The sequence below is a fragment of the Anastrepha obliqua genome, chromosome 4, assembly GCF_027943255.1.
Source record: "Anastrepha obliqua isolate idAnaObli1 chromosome 4, idAnaObli1_1.0, whole genome shotgun sequence".
In the NCBI taxonomy this organism is placed as follows: Eukaryota; Metazoa; Arthropoda; class Insecta; order Diptera; family Tephritidae; genus Anastrepha; species Anastrepha obliqua.
In genome coordinates, this window is record NC_072895.1 from 665257 (window position 1) to 690037 (window position 24781).

Consider the following 24781-nt stretch of genomic DNA (forward strand, 5'->3'; position numbering starts at 1 on the left):
GGACACGGCGAAAGAAAAAAAAACAAATCAGCTGATTTACCAACACCACCTTCAATAGATTCGTCTTGATTGCTGTTGAATAAACAAGCAAAAGGAAAGGGAATTACTTTTTTGTGAAGAAGAAGGTAGGCGAAAGCTTTAGAAACAACCAAACACAAGAAATTACACACACACACACATGCTTTCTTGCCACGGCGTCTTCCGCATAAAAACGCAAACAAACTGAATTTGGAGGTTTTATATTAATTTGTGCTTTCACAATTTGACACACGGCACTTCGTTTTCATTAGTTTGATTAGTTTAAATCTCGCAAAGAACAAAATTACGTAGCCATTCACTGAATTTTTTCTACTTTTGTTTGTTTTGTATTGCGAACTGAGCTGACGTCAGACTTGTCAAAATCGCGAAAAATAAAGTAACTGTTTTTTAATAGCGCCACCGTAGATACTCAATTCGCCTTGCCTTGACAGTTCTAATTTAAAAATTGTTGGTGTTGCTCAAATGCAACCACCTTGAATAGATTCGCCTTGGTGTGGACGGAGTACAAACATCTGAAATAGTATAACATTAATATAGAAAGTCAGCCGAGTGCCTAGCACTCAATCATTGATAGTATTTTAAAAACATCACAAATATTTTTAAGGAAGAGGCGGCGAGAATATCTGTGTTTGTTACGTAAAAGCGATAACAGCAGCTATATATAATATCAGAGATTAAGTTAGTACCTGTAAAAAGTACTTGAAATTATAGAAAGATGACTACGTTTGCACCAAAAATCAAACTTAGCAACTGCCAGGAGATGCCTTCTATTGGTTTAGGCACATGGCGCTCCCGCGAATCAGATGCGGAACTTGCCGTGAAAGATGCGATTGACCTGGGTTATAGACACGTCGACACTGCTTTTGTGTATGAAAATGAAGACGAAGTGGGTCGTGCTATCAATGCGAAAATATCGGAGGGCATTATTAAACGTGAAGACATATTCGTGGTCACCAAGTTGGGTGGCATCCATCATGAACCTCGTTTAGTAGAACACGCGTGCCGCAAGAGTTTGTCGAGCCTCGGACTTGACTACATCGATTTGTATCTTATGCATTTTCCGGTTGGCCAAATACATAAAGGGGATGACAATGTCCACGGCACTTTGGAGCTTTCTGATGTGGACTACCTAGACACTTGGCGTGCTATGGAGAACCTTGTTGACTTGGGGTTGGTCCGTGGTATTGGCCTGTCAAATTTCAATTCGCACCAAACAGAACGTGTTCTGCAGCAATGTCGCATTCGCCCGCTGGTCAATCAAGTGGAATGTCATCCTGGATTTAATCAAAAAAAGTTGATAGATTATTCACGACAGCATGGCATTGTTATTACTGCCTATTGTCCGTTGGCTCGACCCAAACCAGATCAACAATGGCCTCCCTTTCTGTACGATGACACAGCAAAGAATTTGGCACAAAAATACGGGAAAACAACTGCGCAGCTCTGTTTGCGTTATCTATTACAGCTAGGCACTATTCCTATTCCGAAATCTGTTTCCAAAAGTCGAATTGCGGAAAACTTTGACATATTTGACTTTGAACTGAGCGAAGAAGATATGAAAATCATGGACGGATACCATACAGGGCAACGGTTAGTACCCTTCTCGGCTATGAGTCACCATAAGTACTTTCCATTCAATGTAGAGTTCTAACTGTGTTATATGTGCATATATGTATTTATATTATATATTATATTTTTACAACAAATACAAATAAAAATATAGATACATATTTAAATGAAAGAGTTGGTGTGCATTTGTATACTTATGTATATATTTAAATACATGCCTACAATTAGTAAAAATTTAAAGATGCCTTTCAGGGTTGTGGCAGTTTTAGCAATAATTGTAGATGAACCTGTGCCTGGTTCGATTTCGATAGAAAACTTAAATCCATTGTAAAAGGAAAGCGAAATCGATGATCCTCGACAGTCGCTTCTACGTTACCTGAACGACCCGGATTTAAATTCGGCCAAGAACTGCCAATTCAGAAGAATTTCTTAAAGATCTGAGTGGAAAATCTTATGTTATTACAACAATAGCAATATCGAGCTATAATTCAGTGCAATGTATCTAAAAGTAAATTTTTACGTCTTAATATTTCCAACGATCCAGGTAAATAAATTGCATATTTGATTCTAAAAAAATTGAAATTAACTCCCGTACATCCTACCAGATACGAACGATAGGTAATATCTCTTAAACGATAAAATGTTAGAAACTCTAGATAAGAGCTCAATTATCTTCTAGAATTGTAATGTGACTCAGGCCCATGATTTAGCGCACAAATCGCTTTTTCTCGTACCCACAAGCTACGGTGACCGTCGTAGCCGAATAGGTTGGTGCGTGACTAACACTCGGAATTCGGAGAAACGTAGGTTGGAATCAGCAAAATGAAGATACTGTTTTTCTAATAGCGGTCGCCCCTCAGGGGCAATGGCAAATCGCCGAGTATATTTCTGCCATGAAAAAGCTCCTCATAAAAATATCTAACTGTAGGATCCTCCATTTGTGAAACAACATCAGGACGCAGGCCATAAATAGGAGGAGCTGGTCCAAACACCCAACAAGAGTATAAGCGCCAATTACATATACGTATATATAAAGTCGCAAATTCTTTAGTCGTCTCAGGTAAGATATAGAAATTAAATCACTACTTTATAACTATATTTTCGATGCATCGTGTTGTTGCTGTAGCAGCATAAACATTCCCCATACATATACGGGGGATGGTGCTGAAGTGACAAGCCTTTTGTCGGATATAAACCCGAGGCATACCGGTAAATAGAACCGACTGTCTCTGGATACTGTACAGGATAACCTCCTACTTATCCAGGATTGACCAGATCTCTTCACATGGCCACTTAAACCCACTCATCTAGCACACCTCTCTTTATTTCCACTCGAACAGCCCGTTTCCTGAGATAGACGACGACGAACGGTGACTACGCCGGGCAAGGACTTGAGTACTGCAATTGCTGATCAATCAATTAGCTGAAAGCCTCAAATATCAACTTCTTCAATATATAAATACATTGTGGGCAGTTTGTCTTAAGGTTCTTCTCCAAAACATTTATGAAAAGATATTTCCATATATTTTTCTGTTTATAAAGCAATTTAACTGTACGATTTTTTATTCTTTTGTTTGGTAAAAACTATCCAAACAATAAAATTTCCATTATCTAAAAGCACGAAAGCGTTTTAAATTCAGTAATCGTCTAAATTACGCAAATACATATTAATTTGGCATTCCAGTTTTACATTTTTTTTATAAATTTTACATTTGAAATGAAATGTATCAAATTGATAAGTAATAAAATCAAAGTTGAGAATATTATAACCTAAGTTTTTTCCAAGAAAGACACGATAAAGCTGGTTTTTAGTCTCTTATATTCTTTATTGGTTTATTTTATTAATAAAATACTTATGATTTGATTTAAATGGTACCATTGCTATAAACATTGGGTTGATTTCAAGATTGAATGCATTGAAACTGTGGTGAATGTCTCTTTAGCTTTGAAAATGTTATTGCTGGTTCATCCGTTATTATTTTCCCTTTACAAGCGACATGTTTTGTCTATCACTCTCGTATGCATATAATATTTTCAATGAATAGTAGACGTTTAGTTTTTATTCTTATAAGATTTGCATTAAACATTATAAAATTATGACCATCATCTTAGTTATCATTATTATCGGTAGTAAAAAGTAGCAAAATTCACAAATACATATTTTTTTTATGTTAATGGTGGTCGTTTATTGTTTCTTGTGTTTTGTTTTTCTTTACTTAACATATTTCAAAAAGAAAAAATGGAAAAATTCAACAAAATCTACACTAATACACTCAAATACAATTTGATGTTTTTTTTTGCAAGTGGTCGCATTGCAGTTTGCACTCTCGTATTTGTGCATGTGTGCGTATATGCATGCAGATTGATATAATGACTTTGTTGTAGTTCCAACTTTTTTTTTACTAAAAATATCGCTCCCTTTTCAGATGTTTATGTTGATTCTTATTCGCCAAGGGCCCTCAAAGTTTTTTATGAATGCATTCTGAGTAATTAGATTTTTTTTTTCAATATTTTTTTTTACTTTTACATACATATTTATAATATAATTTTTTTCTTTAAATAAAATACGAATGAAATAAGATTATTATTTAATAATCAATCTATCATGATCAAGAAGTAATCAATCAATCAAATCCATATTTGAAATGATGCCTGTTATAAAACGAGGAAATAAAAAATTGGGAGTGTGTTTTGCTTTGTTTTTTTTTTTTGCATTTAGCGTGTATTGTATAGATTTGCTCTTTTAGAGCAAAAGGCATTTGGTCTTCTTCCTCTTCTTGACTTGTAATGCTGCTCTAGTAGCTGTCTCGAAGACATCTCGTACACCCTCTTTAGATTTGGCCGAACATTCCAAATAGGCGAAGGCATTAATTTTCTCAGCCATTGCGCGACCCTCTTGAGGCTTAACTGGTTCCTGTTTCATTTTTGCCAGATCCTGTAAAACCCTTCATTAGTTTGTCTTGATACAACAATTGGGCTGTTTATAACTTACTCGAATTGTGTTGGGATCATTTCGCAAATCCTTTTTATTACCTACCAAAATGATAGGAACGTTTGGACAAAAATGTTTCACCTAGAATTGAATAAACATAAGTGAATGCTCTATTTAGAGATTTACACGTAAGAACCTCAGGAGTCCATTTTTCAGGAATATTCTCTAATGAATCGGGCGAATCCACCGAAAAACACATAAGAATAACATCCGTATCCGGGTAACTGAGTGGTCTAAGTCTGTCATAATCTTCTTGACCTGCCGTATCCCATAAGGCTAGCTCCACCTAAAGCAGATAATAAAAAGCGAATAAATAAACAGATGAACGACCGAAGTAAAATAAAATCAAATATTGTAACATAAGGTCGCTTAGTTCGTTTATTGAAAACAAGTCAAAATCATATTTTCTTAAGAAGCCCTGGACTGAGCCAAGAACTGCACATAAGTTATATTATAACTAAAACATAAAATAAAATAAAATAAAAACATGACCAGTTGTCTACAACATAATAACGTATTTAGATGTGATCAGCATAAAGCTTGCAACTCCAGCAGGTTTTCTCAAAGGGGAGTGGGAAATTTTTAAGGGATGGCATCAATAAACTTAGCAACTTTGAGAGAAAATTAAAAATATATTACAACTAAGAAATGAGCAAACCAAGACGACTATATTCTAGTGATATATTCTTAGTGTACAGAGGTTAATCTTTTTAATGGTAATCAGATCACCAGGGAAGGGCATTTCTTCTTTTGACTTAAGTCGTCAATAGCCCTGAGCACACAGAGAAGTTAAGTGCAAAATGGGTTTTGAAATTTTTTAAGGGCTAAAAATGCTGTATATTATTAAAAAGGGTATTTGGGTAATTGGGTACTGGGCGCAGTACTAAAATTCTTAAACACTAATTTTTCCTAATTTCGAACACTAGTGAGTAATCAAATATGTTATTTTTTATATTACACTGTCACATAACTTCTTCAATTAATTCCCCAATACCCAGTAATTTTGGAAAAAAGGATTTTATTATAAATAATATATTTTATAATTAAATATACTAGAAATATTTCGTCGACTACGAAGTAGGAGCTACCGAGTGCGTATTGCTTAGCTAGAGTTGATTGAAGAAGGGTTATCTTTTTAAAGACAAAATTTCCTCGCAAAATGGAGATGGCGTAACCCGAGTTGGATGCGATAACAATGGTAATTAATTATTAAACAAATCTTTGCCTTCTCGCTACCAAAAGAGACCCCAAATATATATATCGCCCTTATTTAAAAATAAAGATAAAATAAATAAATAGAGCATGTTTTGCATAATAAATATGGTTTAAATAGAGTAAATTCTGAAATGTACAAAAAATTACTTAAAAACTGCAAGTATGCAATTTCATAACAAGACATCTACTTCTATTTTTTATTTATTTTTTGTTATCCCCTAATAATTATTTTGGTCTTAATAAAATCCTAATGATTTAACCAGCGCAAGCCCTTTTTGAATATTAAATATAACTTCACCTTCTGACCTTTATTATAATTCTCTGAAACTTACTTGTTTGCTATCGACTTCGATGTCTGCAACATAGTTTTCAAAAACAGTTGGAACGTACACCTCGGGAAACTGATCTTTACTGAAAACAATCAGAAGACATGTCTTACCACAGGCACCATCGCCTACAATCACCAATTTCTTCCGAATCGTCGTCATTGGTTCTGTAAAGAGTGACATCACAAAATTATTTACTTTATTACAAGTATTATACACAGGTATATTTATGTAAACATGTATTGGTTCGCAACAGTTGGGGGGAAAAAAGTTCAACAATTTTAATGGATTGAAACAAAGCAAATGCATTCTTCAAACGATAAATATTGGGTAGCACAATTTTGTGGCGTATTACTTGATGTTGCTCCAGTGATATTATTTTTTCTTTTTGGTATGGAATATTTTTTACAAATTAAAGAGTGCTATTTTGCTATCCAGCGAGCTAATTTTAATATCTTCAGAGTTCCATCCCTATAGACTACGTTTCAGATCCGCCCGAACATTTCACGGTTACCCTCCCCCGATTTCCGTCATAGAATTTATCCATTTATTTGACAGTCTAACCATTCGACGCCGCAAACTGCGCTGCTAGCACCATTCGCAAAACGGAAGCGCTGCGAACGTCATCGCAATCACCAGCATATCGAACATCACAATTATTATCTTCATTATCACCATAGTACAGCAGTCAGTCATCACCCATTCGTAGTCTCATGTGTGGAATTTTTTCACCGAGTATAGCCGCCCCCCCCACCGGAATATTTGATCAAACTTTTTTCCTCTCCATTGTCGAAGCCAACGCTGCTGCTACTGCTACTACTGTTTGATATTCACACTTTTCACTTACAGAATTTGATGATTTTAACTGCCGCACAATCGTCAAAATCGACCCTTGGACAATAAAATTATATTTAGTGGCACCACTTAATTGCCTTCCAACCAATACCCTTTCTTTTTTCGTGCAAAACTTCCGCAGATTTTTATATTTTTCCACTGTTTTTTTGACCAAATTATCTTTTCTCGCAAATCGCCCGAAAATGACGAAGAACAACGCCTTTAAAACGCAAGTGACGATTTCAGCCGATGTTCATTCAGTAATGCCAAACTCGATAACAAATTACCCATGCAGATCGTAAAATTGTAAACGGGGTCAGTTCAAAATAACCTCATTTTAAGCACAAAGTAAATAGCATTCCAATCAATATTAGAATTTCTTCGTTCACATAAATAGTTTCAATAACTGTTTAATCCGGGCAGATTACATCTTCAGAAGTAAATCTGAATTTTTGTAATACGGAAAGTACTTCAAACTCAAAGGGAAAACTAGGGAGTTGGCGACATTGAATAACACGAAGTGCATCAATTTCAATAAAAGGAGATAGAACTGTTGTAGATGAGTTTATTGTACGGAATGAGCAATGAGAAAGAACGAGAAAAATAGAACATGCGACAAAGAAAATGGCGCTGAAGTGAAAAACAAGGTTGATTTCTTCTGAAACATGTTCAGTTAATAATGCGTTCCAGCCGAAAGCCTCCGTTGCTAGCGCTGCGTTATCTTTTTGTTTATTTAGCAATTCTATTGTTATTTAAGCTTTTAAAAATAAAAATAAATAATAATGCGTTGTTTATAATGACGCCGTAGCACTTCATAATATAGCGTTTTCGTTGGGTATAGAAAAACAAGATGTATGTAAAATTATTAAATAGCGAAGCAAGGTGAAGACCCTATTATCATTAATTTTGCATGCAATAGTTATTTAAGGGTCAGTTTATCAGTACTATTCCCCTCATAGCTGTCAAAAATGTATCCAAAGTACTTTTCTATAAATTGAGCTTCTCTTTGCTCTACTGCTACTAGCTGGTACCTTGACTATAAGAACCTGAACCTGTAGATTTTAGGCGCCTAATGGTGCTCACACTCACCAACGTAAACGTACGTTGCGTGTCAGCTGACAGGAATAAACTAATGAGAGCCCCATGTAAATGAAAAATCAGCGCTGTTCCGTAGCATCGTAGATCGTGTACGTGGCTAAATGAAAGATGGAATGTTCCGTACAAACGAGTCCGCTGATTGGTTTCTCACTACATAGAGTTGCGAAACAATATATTTCGAAATCATTTACAAAATAAACTTAGAAAAATTTAAATTTTTATTAAAATAACTTAAAAACAATGTTGAGTAATGTTAATTATAGATAAATGAACTATTTGCATTTGATTGTTTTTGACTATGGAAGATTATTCAATGAAAAATTGTAACTGATAACGCGGAAGTGTGTAAAAGTGTCATTGTGTCGCATACGCCAACAGATGTATTGTGTAAATATGTAACCAAAGGTGTTGCTCAAATTTGTGTATCCTACGGGCAACAGAAAGGGACCATAATAACATCGTTGAGTGCTTGAGCGGTGAGAGTATCGGAACTGCCATAGGTATTTTCGACTTTATAATTCTGGGAAATCAATCTAGGCAAAATTTATGTTTGAAAAATTTGTTTGAGGAAGCTTTATAAGAAGTGAATCGTTAAACAACGATGTAGATAATATATTCCCATTCTTGCTATGAAGCAGATGTAATGGAAGAAGAAAAACAAAACATTAACATGTTGAGTAATCGTTTCAATTTCTTAAGTAAAGTTAAATTAAGTTAAGTCAAAGCTAACTGGGTTTTAAGGTTGTCTGACAAGTTTGAATTTGTTTACATCGCTTTCAAATCTTAAATGTTTGTTGTTGTTATTTAGCAGTTCCAAATGTCAATATTGACAGCATAACAATGCCACTAAATACACATAAAAAGTCGAAAAATCGAATTGCGAGAAGAATGGTGCACTTAAATTAAATTTCGTTGTTTCTATTTTAAGTCCAAAGTTGGCACGCAAAATTAAGTTTTAATAAACTAAAGTGATTAAGAACAACAACCGAACAAATCCCAGGATGATGATTGAAAACTAACTTATATCTGTTTTGTTTGGTCATCGCCAGTGTCTGGAACTTCAGAATTAGAAACACAGGTATACATATGCAAAAAAAAAAAAAACAAATTAAGGGAGAGGTGGCAAAAAATCTTAACAAATGTAATATTTGCTCTGGTTCTTTGAATCTGGTATACTTACGTATGTATGTATATGGCAACGATATTTGTGAATCTCAGTTTAGGACACCTTATCATTTTTTAATACTTCTCGCCCGTCGCTAGGTATACTTAATAAAATATATTCGTTAACTTGATTAGAATTAGTATTTTGAAAGTTGTAACTTGTTGTTTTATAAACTTCCTCCCATAAATATGATAAAACATTACTCTTTCTTTTCATTACGAATCAGGAAAAATACGTTCAAGAGTGGATTTTGCACGGCATTTCCCTTGGCACAGAATTACTATTATAATTTTTCCTAATTTAATAATGTTGTCAATATGTACTTTTACAAGACCCGCCTCTTCTTTCCTTTTTATAGGCAACATACAAAACTGACAACATCATAATTATTGATAAAGATGAAAGCAATGTTTATTTTTTAAGGCTATCTGTGTACTCAGAAAAATAAATTTAACGAGCTATGCCAGAAAAACGGAATACACCGCATGAATTGCGTGTCTACAAAATTGTGATACTAGGTGATGGAGGCGTTGGAAAGTCGGGTAAATCATTGCCTCTTCTCAGTTACAACAAAATTATAAGTAATCGTTACTCTGAAAATTTTAGCTGTCACTTTGCAATTCGTAAGTCATAGTTTTACGGATTACCATGACCCAACGATCGGTGAGCTATAATAGCCTTCACTAGAAAATATGTATATTCGAATAAAGGAATCAATTTATTGTAGAAGACTCCTATCAGCAACAAGCAGTTATTGATGGTGAAGCAGCACTGCTGGATATACTCGATACTGCTGGCCAGGTTGAGTTCACAGCTATGCGTGACCAATATATGCGTTGTGGCGAAGGTTTCATAATATGTTATTCAGTAACAGACAGACACAGTTTTCAAGAGGCGTCAGAGTATCGCAAACTAATTCAACGCGTAAGACTATCTGAGGACATACCATTAGTGTTAATAGCAAACAAGATTGATTTGGTGTTAGCAAGAAAAGTAAAAATAAACTTTATTAAATTGAAAAATCGGATGCTAACAAATATATGTGTATTTATTTTGGCAAGGTAACAACTGAGGAAGGAAAAAATTTGGCTAATCAGTTTGGCTGCCCTTTTTTCGAGACGTCTGCTTGTGAGAGGCTTTGCATTGATGAACCTTTCTACACACTTGTACGAGAAATACGTCGAAAAGAGGTTTAACGGAACACCAAACATTTGATTTTTAAAATTTCACATTTATATGCTCTTTTATTTCGGCAGGCACAAGGTAGCGGTACAAGCTCGGAAAAGTTACATTCCCGCCGCAGAAGTCGTTGGTGGCGGATACGTTCGATTTTTGCTTTGGTTTTTCGACGCCGCAGAAATCTCAATTAAGTGCACGGAAATACATTGATATGTCATGCCAATAGTAGTAATTCATGGGCAACTATAAAGATACACACTATAAATTGGAAAAGCATGGGCAGACTTGTGAAGGTTGTATTTCGACCCACTCTTATCTTATTAATATTTATTTAAACCAAATACATTAAAAATGCCAGTCCCTCCTACACCGGCCTCAAAATTGTGTAGGCTTATAAGTTCTTTATGCTGACTTCATATATATGATTGGACAAATTATTTCACTATCTGGTTTGCAGCACATGCTGCACATACAAATACGTTATATGCACAATTTGTTTGAAATGACCAAGCTACGGCAATTAGTTTATTGATTCTTATGGAATTATGGATATAGTTACTCTAACTGTGTAAAGTCGAACGACCGAGGATTGAAACACATGTTACATGTTTTGAATGAAATTAAATATATCGAATCAAATGGATACTTTATTTTAAAATGTGAGTTCTAAACACATTGAGATTCATCGATACCAAATATGCATGTCATATAAAAACATCTTTGTACGTATGTGAAACTAAAAAAATATATGTATATCTGTTAATAAACCAAGTAATTAGCTCTTTAGTCGTGTCCTGTAAATACATATGAATATAAATATGTATGTATGAAAATAAAATTTATTAGAAATGGAAGAACATGAAACGTGGTGACGAATAAACAGATATTATACAGGTAAAAGAAATAGAGAACCCAAAGTCTTCAGTAAACTGTTTTTTTAAGTATACTAAATCTCTAAATGAGGTGTTGATAAAACGTATACACAATTCTTCCAAATGAATTGATTCAACCTTCAAAGTTAAATTGCTAAATTTAATAAAAAAAAAAAAAAAATAAATATATATATATATATAAAGTTACATAAAACTTGTTAATTTTGAGCAAAATAACTAGCTGTGTTATACTCACAGGACATATTTGAGTGAGTGATACATTTTCTAATGCGCCAACTATTGCGATCTCAATCTAACACACATATAAGCCATATTACTATTATTGTTGGGGAATGTTTCGAATACTTCCAAACATCACGCTATCAATCTCCTAAATTTCTACTAAACAAACTGATGTAATTGTTACAGATTTGTTATTTACTCTATAATGCAAAACATACTCAATTAAGCAAATAGTTTAATTTCAATTAAAAACTGTTATTCTATTTTAGTGTGTTATTGAGTTCACTTTTGTTTAAATTTAATCTACTTAAGTATGTAATTATTTATGTAATTTATTTGTTGTTTTATTGTAATTGTTATTGAATAACTATGTAAATATATGTATGCACATATTATAAATTACGTACATTATAACACTTAGGTATGGTGTTCCAATAAAAATTGTTACTAAAAAAAAAATTGCAAGAGTACAGCAGAATTTTAGATGGGCAGATGCCAAGTAAGCAAAACGTAGCAACTGTAAGTTCCTTTATTATTGAAAGATTTCATTTGATCATTTTCAAAAATAATATACCAACTAAAGAAATACTGTATTTATTAATTTCCTGAACCTTTTTGTATAAATTTATTTATTTATAATTAAATATTATGCGTAACTCGTTATATACATGTGTAAATCGAATGAAACTGGCTTTCGAATAAACCGCATATTAATCCATTGTGAGATAATTGAGAAGTGTTAATCATAAAATATATATGTATAGAGTTTTTTCTCAAGTCAAATACAAGTACGTTATAGTAATATTATAGAACTTCGAAAATTACGTAACAGAGACGAGAACAGTGAAGTGTGGATAAAACATTTTAATACATCTCAACACTTTAAAACTTCAACAACCTTCGTTCTAATAAAAGAATTTCCATTAAGAACAATATATTTTGGGTTTTGAATGATACGCCAGGCATTTAATAATAGAAAAACGAGCATTGATGTTTGAAAACAGTTTCATGGTTTTTTCAGATATTCTCCGTGATAGTCAATAGACTTTTGCATTCGTTTGAACCAATTTTTGAAGCGCTTTGACCAGTAGCGTTTCCAGGGCGTTTTTTAAACTGTGTGGGATCCGACGTAAACTCACCTTTCCTATCATAAGGTGATCTGCAAAATTTTTTTGATACTCGTCACACTAATGTTGTTGTTGTAGCAGCATAAACATTCCCCATACTTACATACGGGGAATGCTGCTGGAGTGACAGTCCTTGGCCGGATATAAATCCGGGTCGTTTCGGTAACGTAGAACCGACTGTCGTGGAAACGCTCGTCACACTAATGTCCAAGGATGCCTAAATCTCACGGCGTCAATATTTTATAGGCACAACTGATTATGGACCACCACGGGAAAATGCATTGTACCGTTTTTTACGGGTTTACACTTATTCTCACATATTCTTTTCTTTTAATAAATCAGTATGTTACCCTTTCTTCAATGGTATATAAATAGGTAAATAATAATTTTATCGAATTGAATTTCTAATTCAAACACTTGTCCCTTAGTAATATTATGAAATGAAACACTTTTACCAAAAAATATAATCGCTATTCTAGTTAAAAGAAACGTACTGCATAATACCCTCCCCGGAGGAAGTACCTTTAAATATCTCCTCCCGTTCCACAGAAATTCCTTCCCATAATAAAATCAGAGTCAATTGTACCTATACTCCTCCTAATCAAACTTCTACTTCAACTGACATCTGTAATTCCTTTCCCCTGGCCCTACTTGTTTCTTATTTGCAGGTGACTTTAGCGCCTGGATACATTCCTTAGCTAATCCTAGAGAGCGAATAATTGAAGATGCTATATCTAGATTCAACTGCGTTGTTCCTAATGTTCTTTTCAAATACTGAGCTTTCCTTATGTTCTGCATCCCGATTGGCATCGTATGGCCTACATGCTAGCGATCACTTTCCTAACCAAATTAAAATCTCCTATCCCCAATCTTCTCCTTAAGCCCAGAATATTCTTCAAAACAGACTTAGCTGCCTGCACCAAATTTCAAAATTGCTGTCTCCTCTACTTTTAAACCTTCCCCTTTTCATTTAATATCAACAAGAATGCAAAAAAATAATCGATCCACAGCCAACCAATTTACTTATGTATATTCCTTAATTATTTTCTCGGCAGTAAGGCTAAATACACAACAATCATGGCAATAATTTAAACGTAATTGCTCATCAATATATTAAAAAAGGTAATACTCCCTATTATAGATAAAATATCCCACCCCATTCTTAGGCACTTCCCTTCTTCCGTCGAGTCCCGCCTCACGGTATGATGCCAAAAGACAACAGAATTTCGTTGAAACCAATCCCGTCTCACTCCTAATGAACCCATTTGAAAAAAAAACATAAGAATGATATCTGAATTCCTAAAATACACCGACTTAATCAGAAGGATTTAGAACCGTTGATACTAGTCGGACACCTGATATCCTCTGAACCTAGCGCTGCATGACACATTCAGTTTATATAATCGTTATCAACATTATATAAGTATAAACTTATAAAAAAATAAAAATTAAATTTCAACTTATTCTATTCTATTCTCCCAGCCGCACACATACGACTTTGTTCTTCTTCTTGATTGTCGCGATAACCGCTTTCGCGACTTTGGCCAAGTTCAATAAAGCAAGTACTCATGCAAACCGGCCACTGTTGGACACACCAAATATCTATGACGCCGTAAAGCTCATACAGCGCATTGTTCCATCGCCTAGGATACCTACCGTCGCCAACGTGCAAAGGTCCAAGAATCTTCCGCAGTCTTTCTCTTAACCACTCCAAGGGACGTCAGAAAATGAGGCACGTGAGGGTTTTATAAAGTGTTAGTTTTGTTTGTCGAGAAGGGACTTTACTACACGTTTGCATATTTAATCCAAACTAGCACTTGTTAAAAAGAGAGATTCTACGTTGGATTTCAAGGCTGCTGATAAGAATATCGGTGTTAATGCTGGTTCCTAAATATTCGAAGTCTTTTACAACCTCGAAATCATAGCTGTCAACAGTGACGCCTGTGCCGATACGCGAGTGCGTTGTCATTGTTCACCACCAGACCCATTCGCTTGGCCGCTTTATCCAGTTTGGAACAGGCGGATCTAAAAGCGCGGTTGTTAAGGCCGATTGCCGACCGGATAATAAAAGATACATTTTTAAATTATTATATTATTTTTATTAATAGATTCACTAGAAGTAATTATAAGAGTACAAATCAAAAACTTAACAAAATTAACCCATAAGAATTAACATCAAATTCTAAAAAATAAGAAATATTTACAAAATAATTAGTACGATAATTAATTATAATAAAAAATAAGATTATCAAGAAAAAAAAAACCTTAAAGCGTTAAAAATGAATTTATAATAAAACAAATATGTATCGCAGGACCAGCCTTCTTATAGATTGGGCAGAGCATACTTAAATTCCAACCGGCAGGCATGCTTTCATCCGACCATAGGTATATTGCATAGGAGCTGATTCATACACCTTACTAAGCTGCCTACGCTGTAAGGAGCTCCACGCAAAAATTCTACACTCTTCTAGTCGACCTTTCCGTAAAATTATATCTGCATACGAACTTCGCTCTTTTGTGAGGTGTCTGGCAGTACAAATTTTTCGCTAAATTCCAAAACTTTAGTAACAGAGGGGCGATTTTCAATTTAGGATGGATTACTGCACAAAATTAAAAGTAAAGCACGTTTCTTCTTCCTATTTTTTCTGTCAGGCACCTAACTGTGAGTTTGGACCCCTAGGTGTATGCTGGTGTGAGTGTTTGGTATTTTTGCCGGCTAAGAGTGTTTTTTCTCATGGATTTGTACAAAATGGGATACACCTCTCTATACCATCCTTCACCCATTTTTCTAAACGGGCGGCATGATACTGAATGTTGTTGTTGTTGTTGTATTAGCATAAACATTCCCCATATTTACATACGGGGAATGCTGCTGGAGTGACAGTCCTTGGCCGGATATAAATCCGGGTCGTTTCGGTAACGTAGAACCGACTGTCGTGGAAACGACATGATACTGAATATTCCCCCGTGCTTCAAACAGGTGAAAACCGTCAGTTAAATTAGCTCTAAAATTTGGATAGATACGGCAACACTGAGTTTCTCGCTGCGTGTAAACTTTGTTTTGATTTTCATTGTGCACGTTTTCAATTTATCTATGATTTGTAGATCAGCGCTATAAATATTGAATATTTTATAATGAAAACTCAAAAGAGCAATACTCAAGATAATAAATTGCGGCAAAGACTTAAGACACTTTTTAAGAAAGAAAATGTAAAGTTGAATGGTCAATGTAATACTCCGGACAAAAAGATTGGTTTGAATACCAAACATCTTCAGCCGGAGTCCTTGAAAGGAAAGAAGAATTTTAAGACTCCTAATGAAGATATTCCCCCCAAGAAAAAACGCAAACTCGTGCAAAGCGAATTAAAAAAGAAGGCGGATTCTAATTCTGAATCGAAAAAACTGAAAATAAAAACCAAACCAGTTACTATTCAGGACCGTGGTAACGAAAAAGCCAAATCAAATCAGCAGGGCCTAAAATGCGCAAATGGCACTGCAGGTAAGAAAGAGAATAAGTGCTTGCAAAATAATGAAGTTCATTTGCCAGTAGTGCAGTGTTTAGGAAGTAAAAATGGCAGATATCCTGAGAAGGAGGAGAGCAATGTTTTCGTAGAAGACGAAGAGGATTACAGTTTTGATGATTCTGAATATGATGACGAATTTGACAGCTATAGTGATGATTATTCATCAGATAGTGAAGATCATTTTCAAGAAACCGATAGCTGCGACGATGAGGAATTTGATTATTCTGATTCCGACTATGATAACCCATTTGGATCCGAAACTTTTTCAGAAACTGACCCTGATTATGAACTTCCTCAACATATTCCAGAAGATCTAATCATACACAAAGGTGAGTTATGAGTATTTTACAGTCCTATAATTTCTACAAATGTATCAAATATATATCATTTATTTATTTCTCATTAGGTACAGCACAGAAATACGACCTCGACAATAATGAAGCCCTAAATTTCGATAGTGACAATGATAATCCACAAATTTATGAATTGAGAGCGGAAAGTACAGTTAAAGTAATAAAACAACCAGAGGTTTATGAAAAAAACGCATTGTTAAAGTTGAACGAAAATCGCGTTTACATGAGGGAGCCCTGCGTAAAACAAAATTCTTTGGAAAACAGTGAAAATGAATGCCCAGAATTAGTACCAATAACGAATAAAGATGCGTTCCAACTATATAGTTCCGAATCTGATTACAGCGGTTATGAAGAGATTAGCAGCGATAGTTCCATTCCTGAAGAGGATATAAACCAAAAGTACATTAATTTCGGACAGAACCTTGGCAGAGACTTTGTTAGCGAAAGAATTAAAGGGATGAAAAAGCTAAAATCAGTTTTTAATATGGATATCATTAATGTTAAAAACTGTATTCCTCTGCCAACAAGTAACATTAGGGATATGAATATGGTTGAAAACGAAGATGGAACTGAAATTAAAACTGCTAAAGTTCCATCAAATATTGAAGATAGCGTATTGATTACTGTAAGAATCTGTGATGCTGACCAAACTATTTTCGAAGAGGGAACTCGAGACCTTAATGCAATTCATGAAACACAATGTGTTAGTGAAGAAAAGAACGTTGATGCGAGTATCAATTATCTTCCACAACAGCCAGCAACCTCAGATATAAGCGCGATTTCTGGACCAGAAACATTATCACAAAGTATAAAACATTTGCAAAAATCAATACGTGTTACCCAAGAATATACAAATTTTAGAACAAAATTTTTTAATGCAGTCAACTCTAATCTTGTACTCGTACTGGCGAAGGATCCTTTCTATTTATATGGAACACTTTGTATGACTCTTCTAGCCGGGAAGGTCGAAATATATGGCTATTCTCCACGTCTTAATGAGGAGTGTGAGATATTCTCACCGCGTGGTTGCTGTAGTGTGCAAATAACTACCCTTCCATGTGTTCCAGTTGACAAGGATGAGGAAATTCGTATTAACTTAAAACCCCTCCAGTCATCTTTTAGTTCCAGTGATTTGGAAAGTATTGAAAAGGAGTTTGAAAGTTCTCGAGATGCGGTACTACTTTTAAATCGTAACACTCGCCGGAAGAAATTGAAAAATATTTTCAAAAAATATATGAACGAAAATGTATTTCCTAACATGAATTCTATACAGCCAGACCGACCGTTTTATGCGAGTGAATACCTACTGGATTGCGTTATAAATACTGAAACTGAAAGGGAATTACGCGTGCCGCAGGAGTGGCGAAATTTATACTTTACTCCAAAATCTAAGGTATTACTAGCTGGTGGAAAGTCTGTGGGGAAATCTACTCTTTTGCGTTACCTTCTAAACTGCCAGTTAGAGCATTGTGAACGCGTGCTTGTTATTGATTTGGATATTGGACAGGCGGAACTCTTTATACCGCAAACTGTTTCTTGTACTGTTTTATCTCAACCGTTACTAGGACCTGGATTTTTTCATAATCACCAACCCACTCGTGCGTACGTTGTGGGTCACAGCAATATAGTACTTTGCGCTCAGGCGTATGTACGCGCAATAAAAAAACTGATTGATTTCTGCTATTCGAAGGAAGAATTCGCAGAAATACCTTGGTTGGTCAACACAATGGGCTACAATAAAGGATTTGGTATGGAGTTAATGAGTGTTATAAGTCAGTTAATCAGGCCCACTGATATAGTACAACTGCAAAGCAATAGAGACATTAATAATTTTGATGAATTGTTGTACCCACATGTGCTGGCTAGGATACCACGAAACATATATACAAATCATGAGTTTCAATATACTGATAAACCTTTTGAGATTGATTATCGACTGCACGTTTTATGTTCAGCCATATTACAGGAAAGTAGGTATCAGCGAGATTGGGAAATGAGTGCCAAAGATTTACGTTATGTAACGTTTTTATCACGCCTAAGTGACGTACTCCAGGGCAATGCTGAGTGGCTGACGGACTGCGTGCCATATAGGTATGAACAGCATTCAAACAATAAGATCAATTTTTGTATTTACCTCCACTTTCCTTTTTGCAGTGCGCTAATTGAAAATCTTCACATAGTCAATATGGTTTGCAATGAATCTACGCGCGAAGAGTCAATTCACGCACTTGAAGCTAATATAGTTTATTTGTGTCGAAAAGAAGGCGAAAATAGTGGTCCAGTTGAATGCGTTGGCATTGGTGAGTGCAATTGTAATATCGTTCCCCTTATGCCAGTAATATGAATGTGTAAAACTGGAAATGTGGGGGAAATACAATTTAAAAGCTTAGAAGGTTTTGTTTCTGGTATAAAAAGGGATTTGTGGTTTTCTTGTCCGCAAGGTATTACGGGTTTGGGGATAACGTACAGCATCCAAAGGTTAATTACACAAACCCATTAACTCAAAATTGAAGAATTTGCACATTCATGGTCCTGGCATAAGGGGGACGGTATAAAAACTACATGATACGAATGAATACCCACATATATTTATTTATAGGAATCGTACGAGCTATTGATCTTGTGAGAGTATATTTGCTGCCCGCAATGGCTTATGATTACTTAAAAGAAGTCAATTGTTTGGCTTTGAGCGAAATGCCACTGCCTTCGTCTTTGTTCTTAAATCAAGGGCCAAAAGTGCGTGGGATGTCTGCTTTTCTTTACAACACTGTTGATGCCAGGACTTCAAAGTCTATTAAACAAATCTATCGACGTCCATCACATTTTCTCTCAGGGAAACATAAAAATGTGCTTAATGATTAGCATGGACTTTAATAATTTTTAATGTAAATGAAAATAAACTGCAAAATTCTATTTTTATTTTTTATTCCATGGTACTAAACTTAAAATTCCAATAAATCGAGTTATTAATGCGATAGTACATGTCTTCCCTTAAGTATCCGGCGCATTAGCACACGTCGCCCTTCCGGAGTTGACATACGCGTTTCCCATCCGTGAACATTAATACGTTTTACTTCCCGAGGCTTTGGGAAGTGGCATCGAACTTTGCTTTTGAGGATTGCCCTGTTGAACACATGTGCCTCACGACTTATTATTCCATGCAATACGTCAATTGTTCCGAGGAACCCTCTGTATGATCAAAAAATTGTATAAAAGCTAATGAGTTTTAGAAAATATCTTCTCACCTATTAAACACACTCAATAAGGACATTTCCAGCAGAAAATTACTGAAAGGGATAAAACCGATTAGCCTAGATATGAGAAAAACAGCTGTTAATAAATTGGTACGTTCAGTGCCGAATAGTGCTGCAGCTTAGCCCCACATCTACACCTTCCACTAAACATGACTTCTCTGTGGATTTTCTGTTTTGACTTTGCCCGGTTTCTAATGTGGCCACCTTGCTGTCATAACATTAACATCTATCTTTTAAAATAGCATCAAGCAATTGCATGAAAATTGAGTTATTAAACTACGAAATGACAGTTGATGTTAAGACAGTAATGTCATGAAATTCAGTAAGCAGATATGGCTTAACAGGGAATTCACGGTCTCCACCAGGCATTTCTCTTTTAATACAGGTGTTTTTGAATAATCTATGGAAGGTGGAGATATTGAGAAAGGCTTATTTAGAAGACGGTGCTTAAAAATTATATGTACATACAAATTTCCAATGTATTTAAATGTTCTTCTTGTATAAGATCAGCAAGTAATAATAATCAGAAGTAGTTTTATAAAACTACAATGAAGCAAAAGGGCTCTTGTAAATATTAAAACAAAAGCAAAAGTAGTTGTAACGATTCTCGATTAAATTCTCAATTGAAATGGTGGATTTGACGTCACAACGACGTCACTTTCTATTATTGTGTTACTGCAAACAAATATTAATTTACCAAGCCATTCACTGAATTTTTAGAAACATTTCTGCTCCTTTTTTTTTGTTTTTTTTCCATTCGCAAGAGACCTGACTCCACAATTGTCAAAATCACAAAAAAAGTAGGTAACTGGCTTGGGAAGACGCCACCTCCATTGAATTCGCCTTGCACATAAATACGTTTATTTGCCAAGGCGCCATTAGCGAATAAAAACCAAAAACTGTATTTGGAGATTTTTTATGACTCGTGATTTTACAATTTAATGTTTGGCGTTTTATTTTTATTTAAAATACACAAATCTTAAAATCACAATATTAAGAAGCCATTTACTGAGTATTTACAAATACATTTTTTCTCGTTTTTTATTTTTATTTAAAGAGATGACGTCATCGGATATCGAAATCGTGCTAAATAAAGTAGAGGTTTTCTAAGGGCGCCTCTTTCTCTAATTATGTATACCGTCCTAAAATCCATTTCTGGATTTTTTATGCATCTTGAAACTGAAGGTTGGCAACACTGTTAAGAGCAAATGTACCGATGACAGCAGCTGTGACAGGTGGCGCTGTTCCTTGTGCGGCTGTTTTGTGGACTCTTCTTTTTCATTCACTTTGGTATTCGCTTTTATTAGCTCCGTCGTTTTTTGCGTTCATTCAAGTGCGAGCTGTGCTCCAACAATAAAGTTATCGTATTTTATATGGTTTTGTGAATCGTGTGTACTGAAAAATCGAAAACAACAAATGTAAAATATAGAAAAAGGTGAATAATAATTGTAATGATCAGTGAAACTTAATAAAGAGGTTTCAAGTTAATCGAATTAATATTTTTGTATTGCCGAAGAAGGCCCTGGAAAATAATAAATATTAGTGAAAAATTTATTTATAACCGAATATTTTACTTAACACCGCTTTCTGAGATATACTGTTGGTAATAATACATAATCAGGAATTCATCATTTATTAGGAATCGCAGCGAAAAAGGTGAAAAAGCTTTTCCATTTTAACTGAACTAAAGGTAAGCACAAGTTAATATTCCTAAATACTACCTTTGATACATATTTAAGGCAAGGCGCTTTGAACAGGTAGCATAATAGCAGCAGGGTTGCAGCTTTGATTTTTTTCTAGTTTTTTTGTCTTCAAATCGTAAAATTCGGTTAAAATTACTCTAAACTGTCAATGTTTGTTTATAGATACAGAAAAGCAAAAAACATTGCTCTTGTTGTTCTTGCGCTACTGCTACTATCTGTTTAATATGCCTTGTTTAAACGTATATACGTGCGTACTACAAATATGTGTGTCTGTACTAGGTAAATGTACATAAAATATTTAATCGATTATGTCTACATAATGTGCCAAACTGCTAACGTCCGCAAAACCAGTCTTAAAGCAACCATGTTTTGTTACACCCAGTCGTACTTCGGCCTTATTGACGCTTAAACTCAATAGGGGATATCAATCTTTTTGAGGCTTAAATCCCAAAAAACAACGAACGTAAGGAGTAGTGGGAAGGAAATCGATTTTTGCGCAGTTCTATCTGCGAAAATATTTTAACTCAATTTGGAAACGTGGAAGTGGCAAGCAACACCATTTCCACTAGGAAAGTGAAGCAATTATTGCCTTTATGTTAAAAAAGGTGGTATGGCATATTCTGCAAAGTTGGACATGTGGTAGCATAGTACCGATTACAACAGCAACATTCTTCCTCGAGCAGAGTTAGTGGAGCCTTAGTCTGTTTTCCCTTCGTATGTGTGCAAATTTAGCATTAGCTCATGGGCATTTTGTTTTCGTGTCCATGTGTAACATTGAATTGTGGTCTTTGTTAGCTAGCTAACAATTTGCACATTTACCATTGACAGATGCTGCTAGATGGGTAAGGAGAGGGACCCCGCGTAAGGCACGCGAGGGTGGAACGTAAGCGGACATTTTTATATGTATTGATGCTAACTTAAGTTCTCGTATTTGTTGTTGTTAAGGCCGGACAAAAAGAACCAACACCCTCATCTTAAATACTCTGCTGCGAAACACTGCTGAGGGCAGCTGATGTGCGTTCATACATATTGCCGGCCCAGTGGTTTATGGAATAGAGTCGATTATTTATGAGGGTGTGTGTTTATACATTAATATAATATATTAATAGCTGTTTGTATGTTCGTTGCAAAGGAGACGAAAGATTGGTCTTTTCCGGATTTTACATTTTTTAATTGAGCTAACTACATACCTACATACTGCGAATACATGCATACATATACATACACGAGATTATTTTATAGTGAAGTTTCTGTTATTCATTTATTGGTGTTTATTCACTATTTTGAAGTACAGCGAAATCTCGATAATCCAGATAATTAAAAATCAGATGATATCCGAAATACCGAATTGTCCGGATTATAAAGTAAACAAAAAATATTTATTTATTTACAATATTTAAACGAATACAAGAACGAGTACTAGTTGCCAGAGCCTAGCACCCGATAGTTGGATAAAAAAGTATGCATTATTATTAGCAAATAATAATAAGTCATAGTAGTTAAGTTACAGTCTTTTAAAAATTAGTTATAGCAGTTATGTATATTGGTGACAGAAACAGTAGTTAATGGAATAGAAGGTTTCCTGATACTTAAGATTAAGATAAAGATGGTCAGCTGATGGGTTATTACCGCAAAACGGGTGTTGTTGTTGGGTACCTGCTGTAAGGAGGTGTGGGTGTGTGAGTTTCGTATGTCCTATTCTGAGACGGGCGTATCAAGGTGTATTACTTGGGTAGAGAGCTGGTTTGCGCATGGCGTTGAATGCAGCATATTTATGCTTAAACGTATTCCATTCTGCCAGTTTAATAGAGTCAAAATGTTTTTTTATGTGTCTAAACTGGAAACAATGGGCTCGTTGATGGCATAAGTCGGGCAATTTTGTCTGCTCGGCCATGAAACAAAAAATAAAAAAAACCAGCAGTTCAGTATCATTGAAACAATTTAATCCCAAATATTATTTTAAATTTATTTTTATTAACTTTATTTTTATTAAATTTATTTTTATTAATGAAAAAGCTCCTCATAAAAAATATCTGCCGTTCGGAGTCGGCTTAAAACTGTAGGTCCCTCCATTTGTAAAACAACAACAAAACGCACGCCACAAATAGAAGGAGGAGCTCAGCCAAATACCCAACACGGGTGTAAGCGCCAATTATATACATACTAATATATATAAGCCGCCGAACGCCAGATATTTTTTATGAGGAGCTTTTTCATGGGAGAAATACACTCGAAGGGTGTCCATTGCCTGCTAAGGGGCGACCGCTATTAGAAAAACCTTTTTATTAATTTTGCTGTTTCACGGAGGTTCGAACCTACGTTCTCCGTTTTTCCGAATGGTAGTCACGCACCTACCCATTCGGCTACGTCGGCCGAACATACATACACGTGTATATGTATATATGCACATGCATTATTTAAATTTCTATATTTTCATTTGGCCATGTTTTATTTAATTTTCCTTAATGCCTCTGAGACCAACGAGTGTTTCAAAACGTCATCCGTGACAAATTCGCGCTCTTCCATATCGGGAGCGAAAGTTTCTAACCAACATACAACATTCAACATGAGAGTGGTTCAACAATTAGAAATGAAGTTGAAAAATATTTTGGGGTAAAGTGAGATCCTGAAATTGTCCGCAGACCTCTAAGAGAAGCTGATTTCCATAATTTTTGGTTACGAAAGAAAGCTTAACTTTTTCAGATTAGACGACAAAAGCTTTGTTTGGGAAAAACCAAAGGCAGAGCTACAACTACAAAATCTTTACAGCGCAGTAAAACACGGTGGTAGGGTATGGGAAGGCAGGTCAACTGAAGGCACCGGAAATTTATTTTTTATTGAAAGTATCATAATATGGATGGGCGTAAATATTGGGATATCTTAGAAAATATTTTGTTACAAAGTGCCACGACATTAAACATTCGCGGCTTCGTTTCTATTAGAATAACGACCCGAAGCATAAATCGGCCATTGTACAGAATTGGCTCTGTTGTTGACAAAAGGGGATACACCTATAAATAAATAAATAATTCATAATTTACTACTTTAATCTCACTATTGGGTTTAAAAATTTGTCTGTGTCATTTTGGCTGTGAGCCAATGTGTTTCTGCTTTTTCAATTCCTTTGCATAGATAGAAGTGATAGAGGCTTACGCGTTGCACAAATTTCCCCGTTCTGCTTTCTAGGAATAGTGCCACCCATTGAAACTTTTTCTATTTTTATAAAAAATTGAAATGCCAACTGTATAGGGCAAAAACTCAAAGAAAAATAAATATGGACGCTCACAC

The 24781-nt window shown here is 35.0% G+C and overlaps 6 protein-coding genes across 12 annotated transcripts in view; 4 read left to right on the plus strand and 2 right to left on the minus strand.

Moving 5' to 3' along the window:
• Window positions 1-554: 554 nt before the first annotated feature.
• Window positions 555-1780, plus strand: LOC129245973 (aldo-keto reductase family 1 member B1). The gene has a single exon (XM_054884435.1). It carries the CDS (start codon window positions 755-757, stop codon window positions 1688-1690), a length of 936 nt encoding a protein of 311 aa, XP_054740410.1. The 5' UTR covers window positions 555-754; the 3' UTR covers window positions 1691-1780.
• A 1630-nt stretch (window positions 1781-3410) lies between these two features.
• On the minus strand, window positions 3411-7341 carry LOC129245092 (ras-like GTP-binding protein Rho1). The gene is made up of 5 exons (XM_054883073.1): window positions 6989-7341; window positions 6148-6308; window positions 4737-4886; window positions 4601-4681; window positions 3411-4543 (listed from the first exon to the last, which is right to left on the minus strand). Exons 2-5 carry the CDS (start codon window positions 6301-6303, stop codon window positions 4352-4354), a joined length of 579 nt encoding a protein of 192 aa, XP_054739048.1. The 5' UTR covers window positions 6304-6308; window positions 6989-7341; the 3' UTR covers window positions 3411-4351.
• Window positions 7342-8901: 1560 nt separating this feature from the next.
• On the plus strand, window positions 8902-11790 carry LOC129245381 (GTP-binding protein Rit2). Its single transcript, XM_054883499.1, has 6 exons — window positions 8902-9151; window positions 9597-9780; window positions 9845-9901; window positions 9966-10231; window positions 10300-10428; window positions 10495-11790. Exons 2-6 carry the CDS (start codon window positions 9699-9701, stop codon window positions 10606-10608), a joined length of 648 nt encoding a protein of 215 aa, XP_054739474.1. The 5' UTR covers window positions 8902-9151; window positions 9597-9698; the 3' UTR covers window positions 10609-11790.
• Window positions 11791-15725: 3935 nt separating this feature from the next.
• Window positions 15726-19449, plus strand: LOC129244888 (polynucleotide 5'-hydroxyl-kinase NOL9). 2 transcript variants are annotated; one of them, XM_054882784.1, is made up of 5 exons: window positions 15726-16158; window positions 16210-16512; window positions 16590-18627; window positions 18691-18836; window positions 19136-19449. In XM_054882784.1, exons 1-5 carry the CDS (start codon window positions 15795-15797, stop codon window positions 19396-19398), a joined length of 3114 nt encoding a protein of 1037 aa, XP_054738759.1. In that variant the 5' UTR covers window positions 15726-15794; the 3' UTR covers window positions 19399-19449. The 2 variants fall into 2 exon arrangements, with proteins under 2 accessions (XP_054738759.1, XP_054738758.1); XM_054882783.1 differs by having other exon boundaries at window positions 15726-16512.
• LOC129244889 (39S ribosomal protein L34, mitochondrial) lies at window positions 19445-19920 on the minus strand. The gene is made up of 2 exons (XM_054882785.1): window positions 19782-19920; window positions 19445-19725 (listed from the first exon to the last, which is right to left on the minus strand). The coding sequence occupies exons 1-2, from the start codon at window positions 19805-19807 to the stop codon at window positions 19503-19505; spliced, it is 249 nt and encodes an 82-aa protein (XP_054738760.1). The 5' UTR covers window positions 19808-19920; the 3' UTR covers window positions 19445-19502.
• Window positions 19921-21078: 1158 nt separating this feature from the next.
• The window catches only part of LOC129246213 (uncharacterized), a 65249-nt gene continuing 61546 nt past the window's right edge, over window positions 21079-24781 (plus strand). Inside the window, exons 1-2 of one of the 6 annotated variants that reach the window (XM_054884822.1) lie at window positions 21079-21225; window positions 21412-21480. The gene's annotated coding sequence lies outside the window, so the exon portion shown is untranslated. Of the gene's footprint in view, window positions 21481-24781 lie in introns of all 6 variants that reach the window. The other 5 variants (XM_054884821.1, XM_054884823.1, XM_054884824.1 and 2 more) reach the window with 5 other exon arrangements.

What these genes read in the sequence shown, in the direction of transcription:
- LOC129245092 (XM_054883073.1), bottom strand. Translation starts at nt 6,303, where the DNA reads ATGACGACGATTCGGAAGAAATTGGTGATTGTAGGCGATGGTGCCTGT. An exon ending in CTGAAAAATGGACTCCTGAG is followed by an intron (nt 4,682 to 4,736) that starts GTTCTTACGTGT and finishes ATTCAATTCTAG; the next exon opens with GTGAAACATTTTTGTCCAAA. An exon ending in ATGATCCCAACACAATTCGA is followed by an intron (nt 4,544 to 4,600) that starts GTAAGTTATAAA and finishes AGGGTTTTACAG; the next exon opens with GATCTGGCAAAAATGAAACA.
- LOC129245973 (XM_054884435.1), top strand. Translation starts at nt 755, where the DNA reads ATGACTACGTTTGCACCAAAAATCAAACTTAGCAACTGCCAGGAGATG.
- LOC129244889 (XM_054882785.1), bottom strand. Translation starts at nt 19,807, where the DNA reads ATGTCCTTATTGAGTGTGTTTAATAG. An exon ending in TTATTGAGTGTGTTTAATAG is followed by an intron (nt 19,726 to 19,781) that starts GTGAGAAGATAT and finishes TTGATCATACAG; the next exon opens with AGGGTTCCTCGGAACAATTG.
- LOC129245381 (XM_054883499.1), top strand. Translation starts at nt 9,699, where the DNA reads ATGCCAGAAAAACGGAATACACCGCATGAATTGCGTGTCTACAAAATT. An exon ending in TGGAGGCGTTGGAAAGTCGG is followed by an intron (nt 9,781 to 9,844) that starts GTAAATCATTGC and finishes TGAAAATTTTAG; the next exon opens with CTGTCACTTTGCAATTCGTA. An exon ending in GAGAAATACGTCGAAAAGAG is followed by an intron (nt 10,429 to 10,494) that starts GTTTAACGGAAC and finishes TTATTTCGGCAG; the next exon opens with GCACAAGGTAGCGGTACAAG.
- LOC129244888 (XM_054882783.1), top strand. Translation starts at nt 15,795, where the DNA reads ATGAAAACTCAAAAGAGCAATACTCAAGATAATAAATTGCGGCAAAGA. An exon ending in ACGGACTGCGTGCCATATAG is followed by an intron (nt 18,628 to 18,690) that starts GTATGAACAGCA and finishes TCCTTTTTGCAG; the next exon opens with TGCGCTAATTGAAAATCTTC. An exon ending in AGTTGAATGCGTTGGCATTG is followed by an intron (nt 18,837 to 19,135) that starts GTGAGTGCAATT and finishes ATTTATTTATAG; the next exon opens with GAATCGTACGAGCTATTGAT.